This window comes from Miniopterus schreibersii (genome assembly GCF_964146895.1).
Source record: "Miniopterus schreibersii genome assembly, chromosome: 1".
Classification (NCBI taxonomy): domain Eukaryota; kingdom Metazoa; phylum Chordata; class Mammalia; order Chiroptera; family Miniopteridae; genus Miniopterus; species Miniopterus schreibersii.
Window position 1 is genome coordinate 73673564 of NC_138101.1, and position 21996 is coordinate 73695559.

At 39.5% G+C, this 21996-nt stretch overlaps 2 protein-coding genes across 3 annotated transcripts in view; one reads left to right on the forward strand and one right to left on the reverse strand.

The window, feature by feature from the left end:
- Nucleotides 1-3232: 3232 nt before the first annotated feature.
- On the reverse strand, nt 3233-21374 carry TUBAL3 (tubulin alpha like 3; the record flags this gene model as incomplete). Of its 2 annotated transcripts, XM_081147727.1 has the most annotated exons (4): nt 3233-4678; nt 6072-6224; nt 8984-9227; nt 12629-12652. In XM_081147727.1, the coding sequence occupies 4 exons, from the start codon at nt 12629-12631 to the stop codon at nt 3738-3740; spliced, it is 1341 nt and encodes a 446-aa protein (XP_081003853.1). In that variant the 3' UTR covers nt 3233-3737. The 2 variants fall into 2 exon arrangements, with proteins under 2 accessions (XP_081003853.1, XP_081003854.1); XM_081147728.1 differs by lacking the exons at nt 8984-9227; nt 12629-12652 and adding an exon at nt 21245-21374 and having other exon boundaries at nt 3239-4678.
- NET1 (neuroepithelial cell transforming 1) overlaps nt 21373-21996 on the forward strand; it is a gene marked incomplete at its 5' end in the record, with an annotated part of 35931 nt that continues 35307 nt past the window's right edge. Inside the window, one exon of the mRNA XM_081147717.1 lies at nt 21373-21500. Coding sequence (XP_081003843.1) covers nt 21373-21500 — 128 coding nt within the window. The remainder of the gene's footprint in view (nt 21501-21996) is intronic.

A 21996-nucleotide genomic window follows, 5' to 3' on the forward strand; every position in this document is an offset into this window, starting at 1 on the left:
ACCATGGGGAGGCCACCAAATCACAAAGACTAAGGAGTGAGAAGATGAGGTGTAGGCATCAAATGGATATTCCCTAGAAAAGCTTGATGGAATGCAAAGATGTGACAGTATGTTATAAAAGTAATAGAATCCAGAAAAGGGTGTTGATTTTTTGAATCAGGAGACCTTGACATAAAAGTAGAGAGAAGAAAAAAAGTCAATGGAGAAAGGGAGACAGAACATACAAGGAACAAAGTCTTCTAGAAAAGTTAAGGGGAGAAGGCTCACAAATCCTAAGTAGCCTTGGAAAGAAGAGGTCTTCCTCTGGAATAGTAGAGGATATGTGAAGATTCAAAATAATTTTAAGGGGAGTTCAAAGAGGAATGTAAGAAGTTAAGTCAGATGGACATGATTTAAATAAAGTAGGAAATGAGGTGATCTCCTATTGCTTTTCAATCTAATATTGAGGACCAACCCTATGCCTCACACTGTAGTAGGGGTGGGGAATGTCCAGCCCTCAAAATCATTTGGTCCGGCCCTGCCAAGGCCTCACCAAAGGGAAGCAGTTCCAGCCGTCACATTAGGGGTGAGTTAATTAAACGTTTGACCAAATATAATAGGCTAATATTTAAGTTGATAATTTTGTATGGTCCTCGAATGATGTTATAAATATCCAAATGGCCCTTGGCAGAAAAAAGGTTCCCCACCCATGCTAGAGACACAGATAAATAAGATAGTCCCTGCCTCAAGATCACATATAATTAGTGCTTATACTCCTCAGAGTCATTTCAATCATTAACTCAGGTGATCTCACTCTTTGAGAGAGAAAGGGCAAATATGCCCTCTCAACCTCAGATCCACATTTAAAATGAGTAAAAGGAGTTATTTTGTCAGAAGGAAAATGGTGCCAGGTGGAAGTATGGTGATGCAAGAAGGAAGGAAGAACCCTGCCTAGTGGCTCTGTTGATTGGAGCATCATCCCATGCACCAAAAGTTTGCAGGTTCAATTCCCAGTCAGGGCACATACTTAGGTTGTGGATTTGATCCCCAGTCAGGATGCGTACAGGAGGCAACAGATCAATGTTTCTCTCTCACATCTCTCTCCCTCCCCTCTTTAAAATCAATAAGCATATCCTCTGGTGAGGGTTAAAAAAAAAAAGTAACTAAGAGTAAGAATGAGGGAAAATCTATGCAAACATCTACTGTTTAAAACAACAACACTAGTAATCAATGTATTTGGGGGTTTAAAATATGTATGGCATTAAAATACAAGGTAAAAAAAAGCACAAAAGGCAGGATATTAAATGAAGTTGAAGTGTCCTGTGGTCTTTTCATTGCCTGGCAATAGTAAAAACACTAATGCATGCCAATAAGTCGATTTGAATGTTGTAATTTCTAGGGTATCCACTAAAATATTTTAATGAATATTTAATAAGTTAATAGAGAGGAAACATTAATAATAAAGAAAAATATTTGGTAAGTCTAATATTTATGTATGGCATTGTACAAGTAGCATCACAAGTTAATCAATTCTTAGACTCACAAAGTCTTGGGACTGGAAAGGGTCTTAGAAATAACCTTGTCCAAGATGAGGATTTTAAGATATGGAGAAGCTAGGTATATATTTCAAGATCACATAATTGTAACAATGCCATGAACTGGATCCATCTTTCCTAATATCTAGGTAGATATCTCTTCCATGTTACATCTTCCCTTTTACAGTAACATACTTGATTAAAAGCAGCAGCCTAAAGAAAAGTATTTGAGTCTTGATGACTACCCTCTAGAAAATCTAACCCTAAAGCTCACAAGTATGTGAAGTGTCCATAGTACTTGGGTCATCAAATAGTTTTATTTACAACTGAATAAGATAGATATGATTTTAAAAGGCAAACATGAGAGATATAGGTTAATTGAATAATAGAGTCCCCTCCCCCAGTAATTTGGACACTGGCATAGGTTCCTTCAAGTGTTGAAGGTTTTCTTCCACACTTAAAGACCCAGACAGTCTACTATTAGTCTATGTTGGATTTGGTGAAAGCCTATGTTGGATTTGGATCAGGGTCACCAAGTTACTCCTTTCTTGTATATATTTTTTAACTTTCCTCCAAATGTTTGATCACAGCAAGTCAGAGATGAGAATGAGAGTCATATTTGTTACCCTGTTATTACATTGGAAGTCCTGGTGCATTCTCAATTCCTAAGGGAATTCTGGTATGACGTTTTGGTGTTGGCATAGACTGAGCCCTTGGCAGAGGGCCTTGGAAGTCGAGGCCAAAGAAGATCCAGCCAAATACTCAGAGATTTGAGGACTGAGCAAAAACTCACTGATAGTTTTGTGGGCTGGAAAACCATCTCTTCACACGCATTGACAAGTATCTAAATATCATTTCTGCCAAACTGCGGTCATTGGCCTACATGGTGACAATGATTTGAGTTGAAAACAGGCAAGACAGTACATTGTTTGAATGGAGCTCTTGAAGACCACATCTCAGGGCAGTGATTTGAGTAAAAGCATCTATCAGGAATATGTTAAAGACGAAGCAGCAGTTCTGGGGTCCAGGTGGCACATGTAAGAAGGTGGCAGCACTACAGTTTGGCAAATTTCACAATAAGGCACACAACTTTATACCATCAGCCAAGGCTATAAGGCCTACTAGACCAAAAGCACTGACCATGTCGAGGTCCAGAGAGAGTACAGAGGACTGAAGCTGAAAGGTAAACACCACAGATGAATGAGACACCTGAAAACTACCTACCATCAGCTCAAGAGCAATACCAGCCCAAGCAAGCACCATTGCAGTATCTAGTTCATCTTAATTCCAACCATTACGCTGAACATCATGGAGTCTAAAATTCTGGATAGTGATTTTAATGCATTTATAGCTATTTTGTCCATTTTAAATTATAACTTATTTGAAAATGGGTTACTACGAAACAGTAATACTGTTTAATATCAAAAATTAACTCTATTAAGTGCTTTTTTTAAACTTCAAATCCTCAGGTAACACGCTCTCCAGTCCCCAGGGCTTCTTATTTAGCAAGTCTGTAGTGAAGCTCAAGAATCTGCATTTTTTTCTAAACCTCTGATATGGTTCTGATGCAGGGGTTCTGCGGCCACACTTTGAGAACACCTCCTCAAGGAAGGATAACTGAAAGAGATCACTTTCACCTCTGACTTACAGGACACACAGATCTAAATTTGTGAAAGACCCAAGAATATTCTTGTTTGTTTTTGTTTATTTCTTTGTTTGTATAAAAAGCAAACTGAGACCTTAAGGCCACATTTGGAAGGAAAAGAATCATACTGAAAATGCTCATTATTTAATCAATGTACAAAATACAGACATGGAGGAAATAACATTAACAATCAATATTGTGCTGTTTTCCACCTCAGGTATAGGACAAGGAAAGCATTAACTTTGGGGTTTCATAGTGTCATGGCTGAAAAAGCAATGACTATAGCCACATTTCCATTCTGACAAAACAAAAATACACAAAAACAAACAAACTGACATGAACAATAAAGGACTCCAAAGCTTAGAAGGTTTACAGGGAGCAGTGTTGAATTATATTAACAGACAAGAAAAGATGTGCTCATTGTTAATAGTGGCTGACTTAATTTAGTGTGGAACTTATGTTCTTGCTTCATTTGATTTCCTTCTTCTTCTAATCAAGGGAACTCTATCCACTAACTGCATAATGAATTTAAAAAGTAAGCATGGCACTTAACATTCATTTTCACCATCACATATACATCAGAAACTTTGCCCTACTTCCTCATAATCCTTCTCCAGAGCTGCCAGGTCTTCCCTAGCCTCTGAAAACTCCTCTTCTTCCATGCCTTCTCTGATGTACCAATGCAGAAATGCCTTCTTGGCATACATGAGGTCAAACTTGTGGTTCAGGTGGGCCCAGGCCTTTCCAACTGCTGTGGTATTGCTCAGCATACAGACAGCCCTCTGGACCTTGGCCAGTTCACTCCCTGGCATCTTCGTGGGTGGTTGACTATTGATGCCCACCTTGAAACCAGTTGGACACCAATCCACAAACTGAATAGAGTTCCTTGACTTCATGGCTGCAATTGCTGCATTCACATCCTTAGGGACCACGTCCCCTCTGTAGAGTAGGCAGCAGGCCATGTATTTCCCCAGTCGAGGATCACACTTGACCAGCTGGTTGGAGAACTCAAAACAAGCACTGGTGATATCTGACACGGAGAAGTTCTTGTGGTAGGCATTGTCAGCAGAAACGATGGGGGCAAAGGCTGTCATGGGGAAATGTATTCTTGGATATGGTACTAGGTTGGTCTGAAATTCATTTAGGTCCACATTCAAAGGCCCTTCAAACCGGAGGGAAGCAGTAATGGAAGATACTGCCTGACCTATCAAGCTATTAATGACGGCGTAAGAGGGGCGTTCAACACCAAGTTTATGATGGCATATGTCATAGAGGGCCTCATTGTCCATCATGAAGGTACAGTCCGAGTGCTCTAATGTGAAATGGGTGGTGAGGATGGAGTTGTAAGGTTCTACTACAGCAGTGGAGATCCTTGGGGATGGATAGACAGAGAACTCCAATTTAGTCTTCCTGCCATATTGTATTGAGAGGTGCTCCATTAAGAGAGATGTAAATCCTGATCCAGTGCCTCCTCCAAGGCTTCGGAAAATCAAAAATCCCTGCAGTCCACTGCACTGTTCTGCCTGGGAAAGAAAACAAGATGTAGGAACTCAGCCAAATAAAGCCAGAAGCAGTGGTAATGATGGGACACAAGTTCCCAAAACAAACAAAACTTTCAGAAAGGACTGATTTGCCATCTCCACAACAAACATATTTACTTTCAAACATACTTGAGTAGTTACTCCTGGGGTGGCAAAGCACTTTAGAGAGTTACTGTAAGTGAAGCATAAATATTCAACTGTCTTTCACTGCCCTCCATGAATAAATCTGTAGGTGATGCAAAGCAAGGTCTTTATCAATAACAAAGAAAATGACTAGCAAAACGTTGAAGCACTATAGTTGCCCCCCATAGTAGATGAAGTGCTTATCATTTCTATGCCAGTCTACTGGGCTGGTATAAAGGCATTGTATTACCTAATGATTATGGCAAATTCCAAAATATTTCCTTAACAAAGGGTTCTCCAGATGCAGGTCCTTGAAGAATTAATTGTCAGTAAATAGAGTAACTAATCTTCAGGTAGGATGTGCCTCCTGTTAACTTTATAAATAGTGGTTACTATTGAAAAGTTACAAGTTTTAGAGTGCTTTGGAAGTCTCTGATAACAAGATAAACTATGAGTTAGCAAAAGCAAGAGTAAATGGGGACTAGTCATTAAAAAGAAGGAAATCCTGGTGTTTGTGACATAGATGGACTTTGAGGGCATTATGCTAAGTAAGGTAAGTCAGACAGAGAAAGACAAATACTGTATCATCTCACTAATATATGGAATCTAAAAAAGCCAAACTTGTAGAAACGGGGAGTAGAATAGTGGTTGCCGAGCACTGGGAGGTGGGGGAAATGGGGAGATTTGGGTTAAAGGGCAGAAACTTCCAATTATAAGATAAATTCTAGATCTGGGACTCTAATGTCCAGCACGGTGACAATACTTAGCAACTGTATTATTTACTTTAAAGTTGCGAAGACAGTAGATCATAAATGTTGTCACCACAGAATTTTAGAAAAGGTAGTTATATGAGGGGATGAAGGTGTTAACTAAACCTACTGTGGTAATCATTTTGCAATACATATATGTATCAAATGTACACCTTAAATTTACACAAGGTTATGTGTCAATTGTATCTCAATAAAGCAGGAGGGAAATAAAACATGTCCTCAATAAATCTAAAAACAAAGGAGGAGAAGAAGCTGTACAGAAAGTGTGAAGGCTCCTGCAGCCTTTCCTACGGAACAAGGTGTAATCAAAGCCCACTTTGGGATGCTTCCCAGCTCTGAGCATGGCAAGAGGTTCTGAGGTGAGAGGCTGGGTGGTAACGATGTTTGTGGCAGAACTGCTGTTGATGCTTAGGAGGTGTTTCGCAAAGTCCCAGGCAGTCAGGCACACTTCCCCCAAGCCCACTGAGAAGAGAGCCACTTGCCAGCTTTTGGATCCTCTCCAGCACAAGGTCGATGATCTCTGACCCCAGAGAGTAGTGGCCTCGGGCATAGTTGTTTGCAGCATCCTCCTTCCCGCTAATAAGCTGCTCTGGGTGGAAGAGTGAGTGATACTTGCCTGTTCGAATCACATCTGCAGAGGGAAAAGTGGGTCAGTCACTCCACTCCATCAACTGCCAGCCCTCTGTTAATTCTCACACAACCCTGGACCATGCTCCCCTCTCCTCTCCCACTGTTGGGGTAAAGCAATGCATTTAAACTGCTGACTTCACCTTCCTTAGTCTAGGAAAAGGTATAACTGTTTCCATATAAATTGAAAGTATGTTTTTCCATCATATACCCTCTATTTTGTTTCTTAGAGCTGCTGTGACAAATTACAACATTCTGGGTGGTTTATAAGGACACAGATCATTGGAGTTAGGGCCTCCCCTATTCTAGTATGAGCTCATCTGAACCAAGTACATCTGCATAGACCCTATTTCTAAACAAAGTCATATTCTGGAGTTCTGAGTGGACGTAGATTTTTAGGAGACACTATTCAAACTGTGGCACTTTGGCATTTTAAGACAAGTATTTCTATCCACAAAGAGCCAACAGTGTGCTGGAAAAGCATAAAAGAGGATACCAATCCAGATTTTTATTGGTATACTTTAAAGACGCTTTAATAAAGAAGGCACGGCACGCTTAAAAGCCCACACTGCTCAAATGCAGTTAACATAGATGCACGAGGCAGGGAAATCAGCAGTAAGATGTTGGCAGTATTTAGTACAACCAAGTGCAACCCTTGCCTGGTTTCACTGGCTTTAAAAACCTTGGGCAGCATGAGAAACACAGCACGTTGGAGACCCAAGTCCCATACCCCTACATTAGAAGTACCCAAATAGCGTGCCTCCTAAAGAATTACACAGTGGTCTGTGAGGGTTAAGGAGGCTTTCGGAACATTGCCCTGGATGCAGCGGGATGCTGCATTGCACAGTAGTGAAGAGCATGTGTTCAAGAACCAGTTTCCTATGTTCATATCTTGCCTTCCTCACTTAGTAATAGAGCAGGTACCTATGTCTCTCGGCCTGTTATTTCACCTCACAGATAAGGAAAATAACAAGACCTACCCCACTCAGTTATTACGAGGACTGAATGAAATCATAGGGCATGATGCATGGACCATAAAACAAGAATTACAGCCCTGGCCAGTGTTGCTCAGTGGTTAGAGCTTCAACCTATGCACCACAGGATCATGGGTTTGATTCCCAGTCAAGGGCACATACCTCGGTTGCAGATTTGCTTCCCACCCCCAGTCAGGGTGTGTGTAGGAGGCAACCAGTGGATGTGTCTCTCTCACTTCCATGTTTCTCTCTCTCCCCCTCCCTCCCTTCTAATCTCTGAAAAGGAATGGAAAAAATATCCACAGGTGAGGATTAACAACAAAAATTATAAATAATAATGATAAAATCAGCTTCATGACATGCATTTATGCAGATTTATCTTACTATACATCACTGGCCTCGGCACCAGATATCCATAGTTAGTCACAGAAGCTCACTGCCTACAAGGAAATGCACTAATTTTCCAGAGAGCAAGATGGTTCTCTCAAATCACCTCACTCTCCTGTATATGATAATATGACCATGAATTTTGTACACCCCCAAATGTTTAAATTTACTAAAACTGAGTTTAAATGACTTTTAACTAATATACACACACCAAAAAAAACCTACCAAAGTTGGGATTTTTAAAAGTTATATTTATAAATAAGACATAAGCAAGAATCTAATTCTGGGTAGACTCTCTCCTTCTCACCTGAAGCTCTAAGGCTGAGTTCAGTCTAAGGAGGGAGTTTATGGAATTTATGGACTCCTGCTTCTTCATGACAATGTCCAGTTGAGATCTTGAGGGTAGTTAGTTCCATAAATTATTTCAGTGAAATCCAATTTCTTGGAAATCAGTGATTACAGCACCATTTGAACTGTACACTCAACTTCCTGGAACTTTTCCACATTGATCAGAGACTTAAGTACCTGGCCCAGAATCCTCAGTGACTTCCATGGTTTTCAAACACAATTATTTGACGGTTCCTTGGCTTCCTTACCCCCAATGCCATTCAGCTCCACTCCACTTGAATCACCATCACTCACAACTGTCTCCCTCTAAATCTTAAACTTGCCAAATCTTTTCTCTGACCATACATCCTTACTTCCCCCAACCTAGGCCCATGACCCAGCCCCAACTATCTTTCCAGTCTCTTCTCCCATCACTCTCCTACTCACAATGGAAGTTCCAGCCAAGTTGAACTTCTGCTAAATTTGCACGTGCCCCCATGCCTCTGTGAATCTGCAAATGCTGTTTCCTCAGGAAAGACCTTTGATGGCTCCCCAGTTACTCATCCTGCTTCAGTGATACTGCTGTACCTCACAGAAATTTCTATTATTATGAGTTTTCATCATATGACACTGATATTTTTAGGTAAAAAAAAGAAAGTCATCCATTGGCAATTTTATATCATGTAACTTAATACTTTTATTAGTGTTGTGTTAACTATTCACATTTTCTTCTGCACTTGATTATTAATGTGCAGAAGAAAATGTGAATAGTTTTCTGTTAAAAAAGAATGGGTTTTATAAGAAGGCAAACCTGAAATCAAAGACAGTTGTTCTCAACGATCTAAGGCAAGTTCTATAACATTCCCAAGACACAGTTTCCTCATCTATAAATTGAGGACGACAACAATGTTTCCTAATGGAATTGTTGAAAGATCACTTGAACCTTCCTAGCTGACACTACTTAATCCTGTTCAGGTAGACTATATAATCTGATAGTCCCCACCCACTGATACTTGATTTGTTTGTTTCAATTGTGGCCCTAGTTAAGTACACTAGAACATAAAACTTACCTTACCTATAACAGTTGGCTCTAGATCAATGAAGAGTGCTCTGGGCACATGCTTCCCAGCTCTTGTCTCACAAAAGAAGGTATCGAAAGAGGCATCCATAGGCTCCATTTTAGCAATTTCCAACTGATCCTTTTTACTGTTGAGAAGAAAGCCATCTGGATGGATTCCATGTTCCAGGCAATACAGTTCCCAGCAAGCATCCCCAATCTGGACACCAGCTTGGCCCACGTGAATGGAAAGGCACTCCCTCTGAAATAAACCAGCATGAGTAAGAACTGAACAGGCCTCCTTAGGTCTCATGATCCATTTCACTCAGCCCTTATGCTTACGACAGAAACCAAGCTAGCTTATGCCAATAAGAGAAATTTATTATAAGGCAAATTGAAAGTATATCATGGAAACCAAAAACCAGGATACAGGTAAGCTTTAGGAACAACTGAACCAAGGACACCAATTCCATTAAGAGGTTTCTTTCAACAACATAAATTAAGCACCTATTGTGTAATTGGTTAAGAATGAATTAACACTATATATATAGTTTTATACATATGTACAAAATCAAGCTGTCTTACCCAGAAGAAAAATTAGCTAGTTATTGGAAAGTAATAAAACCAAAATCAATCTGTGGCTTTGACACATATTGAGACCCATAGCAGATAAATTAATGATATTACTTTCTCATATCTTTTTTTGTTTGTTAATTCTCACCCAAGGATATTTTTTCCATTGATTTTTAGAGAGAGTAGGAGGGAGGGAGAGAGGGAGAAACATAGACGTAACAGGGAGAGACACATCAATTGGTTGCCTCCCGCATGCACCTGGGCCAGGGCTGGGATCAAACCTGCAACTCAGGTATGTGCCCTTGACCAGGAATCAAACCTGAAATCCTTCAGTACGAGGGCCAATGCTCTAATCACTGAGCAACACTGGCCAGGGTGTCTTTTCATATATTAAGATTTTACACTTGCTATTCATATTAGCTCTAAATAAGGAAGGATGTTCTAAACTTAAAAGTAATTAAAAATTTACCAAGGAAACATGTAATAGATTTAACAACCCAACTATACATAAGGCAATTTTTATATACATCAATTTTTCTAAAAAGTACTTGAGATATCTACTAGATAAATAGGCAAATAGCAGCAACAAATAACTGTAAAAGAAAGAAATAATCTAAAACGCCAAGATTTAGGCACAATGGCATTCACAGTATTAAAATTTATAAGAGTGAAAACCAAGAACCAATCTACTTAATCATTCACCTATTGTTCGACATTAGAACAGGTACATCAATACAATGGCATGTTATCCAACCCTTAAATATTTACCCCCCAAAATTGTATGACATGGTAAATGCTTATGATAGAATATTAAGTAAAAATTATATAAATTGTATAATTGTACATAATATATTATGTCAAATACATTTAAAAATAAGTTAGAAAAAGTGTTCTTAAGGTGTATCAAAATATAACTGTAGTGATATCTGGGTAGTGATATTTTTTCTTGTTTAAACTTCACAGTTTTCCTTCACCCTCATCAGCCTCCACTCTCCTATCCTACTTTTAAATCACCATTCACATTATTTAAAAAGTCAAACAACCTTTTTACTTGTAATTTAAACAGACAAATATCTACTCATCTAAGAGAGGAAAAGAAACACTTAATCCTAAAAATCTGAAGTGATAGCAATTGCTGATTTTAATATAGTTGAGTTTTGATTGCCAGTGGTCATGGTATAAGTCTAAGCAGGGGTCTTACAGGGTGACAAGCCTCTGTTTTGCATCATAGGGGCCCTTCAAGTTATTTACCTGATAAACTGATAGGCAACCCTGCCCTTGTCCAGGGCTGTACTTTCCCAAGGTCTGAGGTTCAACTATAAGACCTCTAGTGGAAGGGAGGGAGGGAGCCAGTCACATCCCTGCAATCTGACTTGGACTCTGTTCTCACTCAGCCCATCAAACTTTGCACTTTGTCTCCTTGATTCACAAGGCATAACACAGCCCTTGTTGCTTTATGAGGAATTCAAGCTCACTACTTGAGTACTTCCCTCTTGTTTCTTCTCTGTGCAACTATCAGTCTCTCCTGACAAAGGTCGTGAACTGGATTTAGAAAGCACTTCACTTAGTACCAACTAATAGTCCAAACTCTTGGGCATATATAAATCAAAACAACACATTCTACCATAAACAGCCTCTTCACAACCATACCTCTCCTTCTGTTGGACTTAAAAATGATCTCAGTACAATAGATAGTGTAATCAGATCAAGACTCATCTAAATCCCTAGATTTAGGTAAAAATTTTAAAGTGTGGGGGTGCTCATTGTTTCCATATCATGAAAACCACTTATATGTAGATTTCTCTCACAGCATCCTTCCTCGGCTGTTGACCACCTAGTCCCTATGGGATGCACACATGGCATTTGCTCACAATTTTTACATACACACATCTCAAAAAAATCACCAACATAAAAAAACAATCGATGCTCTGTGGCCTGTTAGCCAAGTGGTTTAAACACAGGAGTGATACGGTCTTTTTCTAACTCAGCAGGAATACTTGGCCCAACATGGACCAATCCTGCCATGACTGGTTTGAGAAGCAGCTGAGTCTATAACATAACTGTGTCCCAGGGTACAGAATGTTATTTTCACTTTATTCTTCTCTTAGCCTTTCCCTCGTTTACAAACCATCTGTTAAAATATTAACCAAACTATAAAATAATAAAAGATTGCAAAATGCCCACTGAATATCAATATTGGTAAGTCACAGCACATTAATATCTGGTTGTAGGAAATAATACAGAAGATCTCCTGTACCCCTTACCCATTTTCCCCAGTGGAAACATCTTGCAAGATTATAATAAATATCACACCCAGAATACTGAATTGATACAACTAAAACACATTTCCATTACCATGAGGATCCCTCATGTAGGAAGTCATCATTTTTAAGAGCAAAACAATTTGAATAACCTTGAAATGTTAGACAGAGTCCAATGGGGTGAGAAGATCAAAGATGAAAAAGCATTTTAAAGGTTGCTTCCATTTAAGAATTAAAAATTCTGAGATACTAAAAATTACCATGACTGGCACATAAGACATTAAAGGGAAAGTGGATCTTAAAAGGTGGTCTAGCAACAGAATTGTTGTAAATAACTATAGTCATTATCATCCTCAAAGGACTAACCTCAAGAAAGAACAAAGACGTCCGTGCACTTTCCCTGCCACACACTTATGAGTTCAACAATGGTAACCTGGGTCTGAAGTCCCCAGAAATTCTAAAACCATAAATGAAAGTGCAGCAATTCATTTCCACAGAAAAATCAGCACACCAGATCTAAACCCAATGCAAAAACTAAAGGAAGGAGAGGTTCTTGCTTCAGCACTTCAGTTAATGGCAATAAACGCCCGCAAAGCAACTATGCTTTTGCTAAAAGCAGCAAAACTAGAGTTGATTAGAGGAGAGCTTATTCAAATCAGTTTCAAACATGGATATTAAGAGAAGCAATGGTTCTTTAAAAATTTCTTCTCTCATATCAAGAATTTATCAAAAATTTCTTGGAGGAGAAGAGGGCCAAATACGATGAGTAAAATTTGCTGCAATACCAAAGCAACACTGTCAACAATGTATAAGCACGGCAGTCACTTACCATGCTGAGTTGAAGGTGCCCCCTGGTAATGAGTGACAGAGTATGCCCAGGTGAGCTTTATCACAGGGCAGGAAATGACTCCACCTGAGGGTTGAGCTGCTGGCTTCACTTAAAGCAGTACAGCCTCTTTTCAGTTTTTCAGCTCTTGAGTCTCAAAATAGCTGTGGTGGCCTGAACGCCCTGAGATAAAGCTATGATTAACTGAGATTTGCAAAGAAATTAGAAGAAAATGAGAAAACGCTCTTTTATAATATAATTTTTTAAATGCACAATTTCTTTAGTAATTCCTTTCTTCCTTAAAAAACGAAGTCTTACAGGAAAAAGTTTCCTCAAGTAATAATAATGGGAATTTCAAGTCTGGAGAAGTCTTCTGATGTGATAGTTTTATGTATTAACGTAGCTAGCCTATAATGCTCAGTTATTCAATCAAACACTAATCTAGGAATTGCTGTGAAAGCATTTTGTAGATGTGGTAAACAGTGACAACCACTTCAGTTTACATAAAGATTGCCCTTGATATTGTGGGTGGGCCTCATCTAATCAGTTGAAAGGCTTTAAGAGCAAAAGAACAATTTCAGCTTCAGCTCCTAAGCAACTTGCCAGTCTGCCTTACCAGTTTCAGACTTTACAGCACCCAAGATCACATAAGCCAATTATTTGGAAGAAATATCCATATGTAAATATACTATTCCATTTAACTCATATATATTTATAATATATAAATCTCCACATACATACACGTACATACATATAAAGAAGTCAAAAGAAAGAAGTATATGTGTGTAATATATTGCAAGTGTGTAAGTATGGTGTTTAGCTAAGATTTCCCTTCTTTTCAAAGTTCCTTTCTTAAGTATTTTTAATATAAACCAGGTAATTCACTGGCTAAGTAATGAGAAAAGGAAAGTCTAAGCAAGAAATTCTTGTTAAAACAAAAAAAGAAAGAAATCTTCAGCTCTAAGAAATAATTCTGGCCCAGCCAGGCGTGGCTCAGCGGTTGAGCATCGACCTAGGATCCAGGCGATCAGGGTTCGATTCCCGGTCAGGGCACATGCCCGGGTTGCGGGCTAGGCAGCCGATCAATGACTCTCATCATTGATGTTTCTCTCTCTCTTTCCTTCTCCTTTCCTCTCTCTAAAGTCAATAAAAATATTTTTTTTTTTAAAAAAGAAATAATTCTGATGGATATTCTGACATTTCTGAAGTTATCTTTGCTAATTATCTGTTGGAAGCCCCGGCTATCTTGACCCAAATCACTTTCCATTGTCATTCCCACACCCACAACACCCACATTTCTCCCTTTTTCTTCCTCCATCCTCCTCTCCCGTTATTAATATAACTCAGTATTTTAAAGCTTCAATGTCTCTATGTAAGATAGTCTAAGCATAAAAGAAATTAGTTTCAATCCACTTCTAATTGAAAGTGCTTTTTCTAGCCACACATTTTCTTCTAAAGTTTAGTTCTCCCTTTTAAACCCAACAACTAAAACTCTAGTTTTTAATTTTGCTGTTTTTGTCACTACAATATCTGAAATAAAACCTATATAATAAATAATACCTGATAGAGGCAAAAAATAGATGCATACACACACAACAGATTTTAAGAAACAGTAAACCTGATTTCAGCCTGAGGGTCGGTCGACTCCATGCATGAAAAGGCCAATAGAAATCAGGACTTAACTAGGACAGAGGGCCCGCATAACCTACATAAGGGACATTCCTAGAGCACCCAGTTCAAGTGTTCAAGGCAACTGCACCACTGGATCCCACAGGACACCTACTATATAAGGCCACCCTACCAAGACTGGAAGTCATAGCAGATCTACCTAATACATAGAAACAAACACAAAGAGGCAGCCAAAATGGGGAGACAAAGAAACATCTCCTAAATGAAAGAACAAGAGAAATCTCCAGAAAAGGAGCTAAATGAAATAGAGGCAAGCAATTTACCAGACATAGAGTTAAAAAAAAAAAAAATGGTTATATGGATGCTCAAGAAACTCAGTGAAAACTTCAACAGAGATAGCAAGTATAAAAAAGAACATAGAAACCATAAAAATGAACCAGTCAGAATATCATATCTGAAATAAAGAATACACTAGAAGTGATAAACAGAGGTTGGATGAAGCAGAGGATTAAATCAGCAATTTGGAAGGCAAGGTAATAGAAAACACTCAAACTATGCCAAAAAATTCAAGAGGAGGGAAGACTCCCAAGCTCATTTTATGAGGCCAGCATTATTCTAATTCTAAAACCAGATAAAAATACTACAAAAAAAAGAAAAGAAAATTATAGCCCCATATCCCTGATGAACATACATGCTAAAATCCTCAACAAAATATTAGCAAATCAAATCCAGCAATTTGTTTAAAAGATCATACACCACAATCAAGTGGGATTTATTCTGGAGATGCAAGGTTGGTACAATATCTGAAATCAATAAATGTGATACACCATGTAAACAAAATAAATGATGAAAATCACATGATCATATCAACAGATGCAGAAAAAGCATTTGGTAAAATCCAGCACCCATTTATGATAAAAACTCTCAGCAAAGTGGGAATAGAGGGAACATACCTCAACATAATAAAGGCCATATGTCACAAACCCACAATCAACATCATACTCAGTGGGCAAAAACTAAATGTTTCCCTTAAGATTAGGAACAAAACATAGATCAGGGATATCCACTTTTACCACTCTTATTCAACATAGTACTAGAAGTCCTAGCGACAGCAATCAGACAAGAAGAAATAAAAGGCATCCAAATTGGAAAGGAAGAAGTAAAACTGTCATTCTTTGAAGATATTATGATACTGTATATAAGAATCCTAAAGATTCCACCAAAAAAACTACTAGAACTGATCAATGAATTCAATAAAGTAGCAGGATATAAAATAAATTTCCAGAAATAAGTTGCATTTTTATATAGCAATAATGAACTATCAGAAAAGGAAACTAAGAAAATAATCTCATATACAATTGCATCAAAATATATATATCTTGGAATAAATTTAACCAAGGATGTAAAAGACCTCTACTCAGAAAATTATAAGACACTGAAAAATGAAATTAAAGAAGATACAAATAAGTGGACGTATATACCATATTCATGGGAAGGAAGACTTAACATCATTAAAATATCCATACTACCCAGGAATCTATAGATTCAACACAATTCCTATCAAGATAACAATGGAGTATTTCACAGAACTAGAGCAAATATTCCAAAAATTTATATGGAACCACAAAAGACCCCAAATAGCCACAGCAATCTTGAGAAAGAACAAAGTTGGAGGAATCACACTACCTGATACCAAACTATATACTACAAGGCCATAGTAATCAAAACAGCATGGTACTGGCATAAAAACACACATATAGATGAATGGAACAGAATAAAGAGACCAAAAAAACCCCACACCTCTAAGGTCAATTAATATTTGACAAAGGAGGCAAGAACATACAACAGGGTAAAAATAGTCATTTCAATAAATGATGTTGGGAAAACTGGACAGGCACATGCAAAAAATGAAATTAGACTACCTTCTTTCGCCATACACAAGACTAAACTTAAAATGGATTAAAGACTTAAATGTAAGATTTAAAACCATAAAAATCTTAGAACAAAAATAGGCAGTAAAATCTTGGACATTTCTCATAGCACTATTTTTCCTGATATGTCGGCTCAGGCAAGGGAACAAAGGAAAAATAAACAAAAGGGGCTACATCAAACTAAAAACCTTTTTCACACCAAAGATAACCATCAACAAAATGAAGAGACAACCCACTGAATGGAAGAACATATTCACCAATGAAATATCTGATAAGAATTTAATATCCAAAAAATAAAAAAAACTTATGCAACTCAACACCCAGAAGACAAACAACCCAAGTAAAAACTTGGCAAAGGATCTGAACAGACATTTCTCCAAAGAGGACATACAGATGGCTAATAGACATATGAAAAGATGCTCATCACACTAATCATTAGAGAAATGTAAATTGAAACCACAATAAAATACAACCTCATGCCTGTCAGAATGGCTACCATCAATAGATCAACAAACAAGTTGATGAGGGTGTGGAGAAAAGGGAACCTTCGTGCTCTGTTAGTGGGAATGCAGATTGGTGCAGTTACTGTGGAAAGCAGTATGGAGATGCCTTAAAAAATTAAAAATGAAACTACCTTATGGCCCAGTAATTCTACTTCTGGGAATATATCTGAAGAAACCCTAAACACTCGTTTGAAAGGATATATGCACCCCATGTTCATTGCAGCATTATTTATAATAGCCAAGATTTGGAAGCAGTCCAAGTGCTTAACAGTATGAGTGGATAAAAAAGCTATGGTACATTTACACAATGGAATATGATGAGGCCATAAAAGAGAACAAATCTTGCCCTGGTTGGGTGGATCAGTTGGCTCAGTTGGTTGCAGTGTTGTCCCGTATACCAAAAGGTTGCAGGTTGGATTCCCGGTCAGGGCACATACCTAGGTTGCAGGTTTGACCATCGGTCAGGGCGCATATGGGAGGCAACCAATCTATGTATCTCTCTCACATAGATGTTCCTCTCTCTCTCCTTTCCTCTCTCTCTCTAAAATCAATAAACATGTCCTCAGGTGAGGATTTTAAAAAAAGAAGAAAAAAGAAGGAAATTTTATCTTTTGCAACAGCCCGATGGACCTGGAGAGTATTATGCTAAATGAAATAAGCCAGTCAGAGAGACAAGTATCATATGATTTCACTTATATGTGGAATCTAACAAACAATAGAAACAGACTCACAGATACAGAGAACAGACTGATAGCTGTCAGAGGGGAAGGCTGTTGGGGGTCGCTGGATGAAAAAGGTGAGGGCTTAAGGGGAAAAAAAATCTAACTAAAATTCATAGACACAACAGTATGGTGACTACCAGAGGGCAAGGGGTGAGGGGGTAGGTAGAGGAGGGTAAAGATGGCATAAACGGTGGTGAAGGGAGACTTGATTATTACGGGCCACAATATAATATACAGGTGATGTATTATAGAACTGTACATCTGAAACCTATATAATTTTGTTAATCAATGTCACCCCAATAAATTCAATAAAATTATTTTTTAAAAAGAAAGTTTTCTTCATAAAATAAATTTATCATAAGAGGAATCTTCCCATTGGCAGCTTAAGAAATCATAGCTTCCATATCTTTAAGCCATTCTTCCAATTTTGACTTTCCTGCAAAACACTAATCTGAGGGTTTGATGAAAGAACTGAAATGCCTGTGATGCAGAGTGGTAAATCAGATTGTTGGAAGTGGCAGAAGAAAAAGAACATGGAGCTGGCAAGAATTGCATGTCCCCAGCCTTCTCTCTCTATAACCCAAGTTACATACAGCTAGTACATACCATGTGACCTTACTGGCTGCTGAAACCAGCACATGTATCACTTGGTAAGTAATTTTATGAAAACAGAGTTTGATTTATTTAAATAATGTAAGAGAACAGATTTTAGAATTCTTAATTAGCATATTAATTGATATCACTACACAAGTTGTTGAATATATTTAATATCAACCTACATGACGAATGGTGTCATTGCATGTGGTCAAAGGTTTTAGAAATAACCTTTGAGGAAGTCTCCCAAGAGAATATTTGCAAATCTATGGTTGTAAATCTGTGATTGAAGAAATTTGGGAAATGTTTAGGTCTAATTAAGATAATAAGAATATCTTCTCAGGAAGGGAAATCTAGACTCTAAATATATATGAAACTGAAATTTAATCAATTCCCTCAAGCCCTGTCCTAAAGAATTTGTTAATGGAGGGGGGCAATTAACAAGGGGCTGGGGGAAAAAGGATTCTGGAAACATTTCTCATACATTCAGTACTGTTCTAGGCAGAGTAAGGCGAGGCTTTTGGAGGCAGGGGCATTCGGACACCAAAAAGTTTATATCTTGTAGAATCAAGACAGTTCACCCAACTTTTAAAAAAAATAAGTTTATTGATTTCAGAGAGAGGAAGGAAGAGGAAGAGCGAGAGAAAAACTGATGTGTGAGAAACATTGATCCGCTGCCTCCTGCCTACACCCTGACCGGGGATCCAGCCCAAAACTTTGCCATGTGCCCTGATCAGGAATCGAACTGGCAACCTTTCAGTGCACGGGACTGTACTCAACCAACTGAGCCACACTGTCCAGGGCTCACCTGACTTTATCATGTGATGAATGACCAACCCTCAGAATGGTATGCTTTCCTCTACTCTGCTCCTATGGTACCCAGCAATTTTCTGAATAAAATTTGTTGTCTACTCATTCTTTCCCTAGTATCTAGGATAGGGCCTGGCATAATATAGTAGGACTTCAACAAATATTTGTGAGCAGTTGAACAAAACAGTAAGTTCCCAAGTGTCTGAAAATTGGAAAGAGGTGCTCTGTCTGCATAAAACAACAATATTCTGATCACTGGAAAGAAATCCCTCCCCCCTGAGAATCCCCACGTCAACATCTGGGATTATCTATCACTTTGGGAGCTGATTATTACAAGTTTCCAGAGGACTGACCATCTCCAATTACACTATCAAAACCAGTTTCAAGAATTGCAGAGCTGACAGGCTCTAGCTTCTGAAGATGTCACCAAAGTATTGGGTTGATTTGATAAAACTGCTGTTTTAAAAGGTCAAATTTTGGTGATTTTACAGGATGTGATCTAAATGTGTGCACCCTATGAAGCTATGTCTGGGTGGAGACCAACTCTCTAGACTGTATGTCTGTGCTGTTTTACTATAACTGCTAAAAAGCAATGCTTTCTTCTTTAATTTGGGGGGGGGGGAGTGGTAGGATAAGGTAGAACAGAAGTACTTCTTAATTATATGCATCTTACTCCCTAACTTCTTACCCTTTTTAAAGCTAAAAGTTTTTTCCTTGTTATGAATGTAATGCAAGTCCAGTGCCACATGATTAAAAACCCATAAATTATAAATCCGGCCAAAGGGGCTCAGTTGGTTGAGCCATGACCCATGCCCCGAAAGGCTGCCAGTTCAATTCCCGGGCAGGGCACATGCCTGGGTTATGGGTTTGATCCCCAGTCGGGGAGCCTATGGAAGGCAACCATCAATATTTCTCTCTCACATTGATGTTTCTCGCTCTCTCCCTTCCTCTCTCTAAGCATGTCCTCAGGCGGAGATTAAAACAAAAAGAATTATAAATACAAGAAAAAAATTTTAATACCTAGTCTGACCAGCTAAAGACATTTTAATACATTGATTTCATCTTTTCCTTTGTTAAATCTCTTATTATTCATAACTGAATATACTAAATATACCTCTATATTTCAGGGTTTTTATTTAGAAATTACAATATACTATTCTGTTACACACTTCATAGTTAATTTTTATTGTCCCAAAATATTCTTTCCAGTGGATCAAACATAATTAACCATTTCCCTATCATTGTTTATTTAGGTTGTCTTTATTTTTCCTGATGACATTAATATCTTCATATTGAAAGGGAAACAAAACTTCTACCCTCTTAGGGTTTCTGGTTCAGCATGAGAGTTAAAATGACAGAAGACAGATTAACAGGAGAAAAGCAAACAGATTTTTACATGTACATGGGAGCCCCCATAGGAAAATGAAGACTCAAAATCTTAGTGCTTCTATACTAGGTCAAAGGAAGAGAGGCAACTGGGCTAAAGTAACCAAAATATAGAGAGAGACCAAAGAAGATAAGAGTTATTTTTCATAAGGTCTGTTTGTACAAAATTCACTCTCCCTTGGCTCCCCCCATCTCTGGTGATAAGAACCATCTCCTCCTGGTATGGGGAAGAAAGTATGGGAGTTTTACCTCCTACTTTCCGGAAGGCCAGGGAAGGTCAGAGTACCCTTCTCGCACTTGGTGTTCTTCAAGTGCCTGTGGCTCAAAATTATCCTAATGACCAAGTAGCATATTTTGGGTAGCATATTCTGACACCCTGTAATATAGAGAGTTTTATTTCCTAGGGTAGATTCCTAGAAATGGAATTATAGTGTCAAAGGAGAGGTTAATTTAAAGCCTTGGATATATAAAAGGCAATATTTAAAATAAAAAATGTGCTATTTAACTTTTTTTTTTTTTTTTTTTTTGAGGTCATTGTTGGATGCAGTGCCTTTTGCTGCTTTCTTCACTCCCCTGCTGAGAAGAGACTGTCTCCTCCACTTTGGGAGACAGGAGGGCTCATAATTTGATTTTAATGGCTTCATTGACAGCCCTAAGAATACACTCCCATTACCTTTGGTAGCTGGGGTTTCACACGAATAATTTAGCATATGCGACCAAAACACAAACCTCATCTTAGGTCCTTACTTTCTACCCCTCTTGTGCCGTGGCCTGCGGTGAAAGTCCTAATAAACAGTGAACTAGGTATCGTGCCTTGGGGATTCAGGAATGGAGTCAGAATAAAACCCAAGGCCACCCAGCTAATCTGCAGGGCTATGCCTCACGCACCCGTCCACTCCCCCTTCTCCCCAAGATCTTCCCTTTGTTGCTTTAAGGCTCCGGGAGTGGCAGGGAGGGGAAGGGGAGAGGGGCGGGACTCACGTTTCCTAGCAACCCCAGCTGTCCCCTGATTGGCTAGTCTTAGCGCGACCGCCATTTTCAAACCTCGGAAGATGGCGGCGACGGCGGCGGGTTCTTGACTGAAACTTCTCTCGGGACTGAAGTAGTTGGGCACTGTGCCCGTCCCGGCGGGCTTCCCGGGCGTCTGGCCACCGTCCCATCCCCCCCGCGCCATGGAGCCCGAGCTGGCGGCCCAGAAGCAGCCCCAGCCGCGGAGACGAAGCCGCCGGGCTTCCGAGCTCTGCGCGGGGGTCGCCGCGGGGCCTTCGCCCGACACCCCCAGGCCGGAATCGGACGGCAGGTGAACGCGGGGGGCCGGCAGCGACTGGGGACCAGGGCAGCTGGTCCGAGGCCCGGGAGGGTGGCAGTGGGGAGGACTAGCGGGCTGGTAATTCTCCACCTCTCGGTTTCCGTCCGGAAGGGGTGGGGGGCGCGAGCTGGTCACTCGCCTCCTCCCTCCGGAGGCTGGCCTGGGGCCGGGACGGGCCGGGCGGGGGAGGTCGGTTCTCCACTCCAGCAGGTACTGGCTGGAATGGGAGCAGTTTCGAAATAGAAATCGGAGACCGAAACTGCACTGGAGCCTGCGGGGTGAGGGGAGAGGGATTGTTGCCGGAGCGCGGTGACTTCTAATAGACACCCAGCATTTAGCAGCGCCGGAGCCAGGCTGTCTGGACAGGAATCCTGGTTCTGTCACCGACTGCTTTGGGGCTTTGGCCAAGTTAGTTAATGCACGGCCCCAGCTTCTTCATTTATAAAGTGAGGCTAGTCATAATACCTGCCTTGTAGAGTCGCTACGG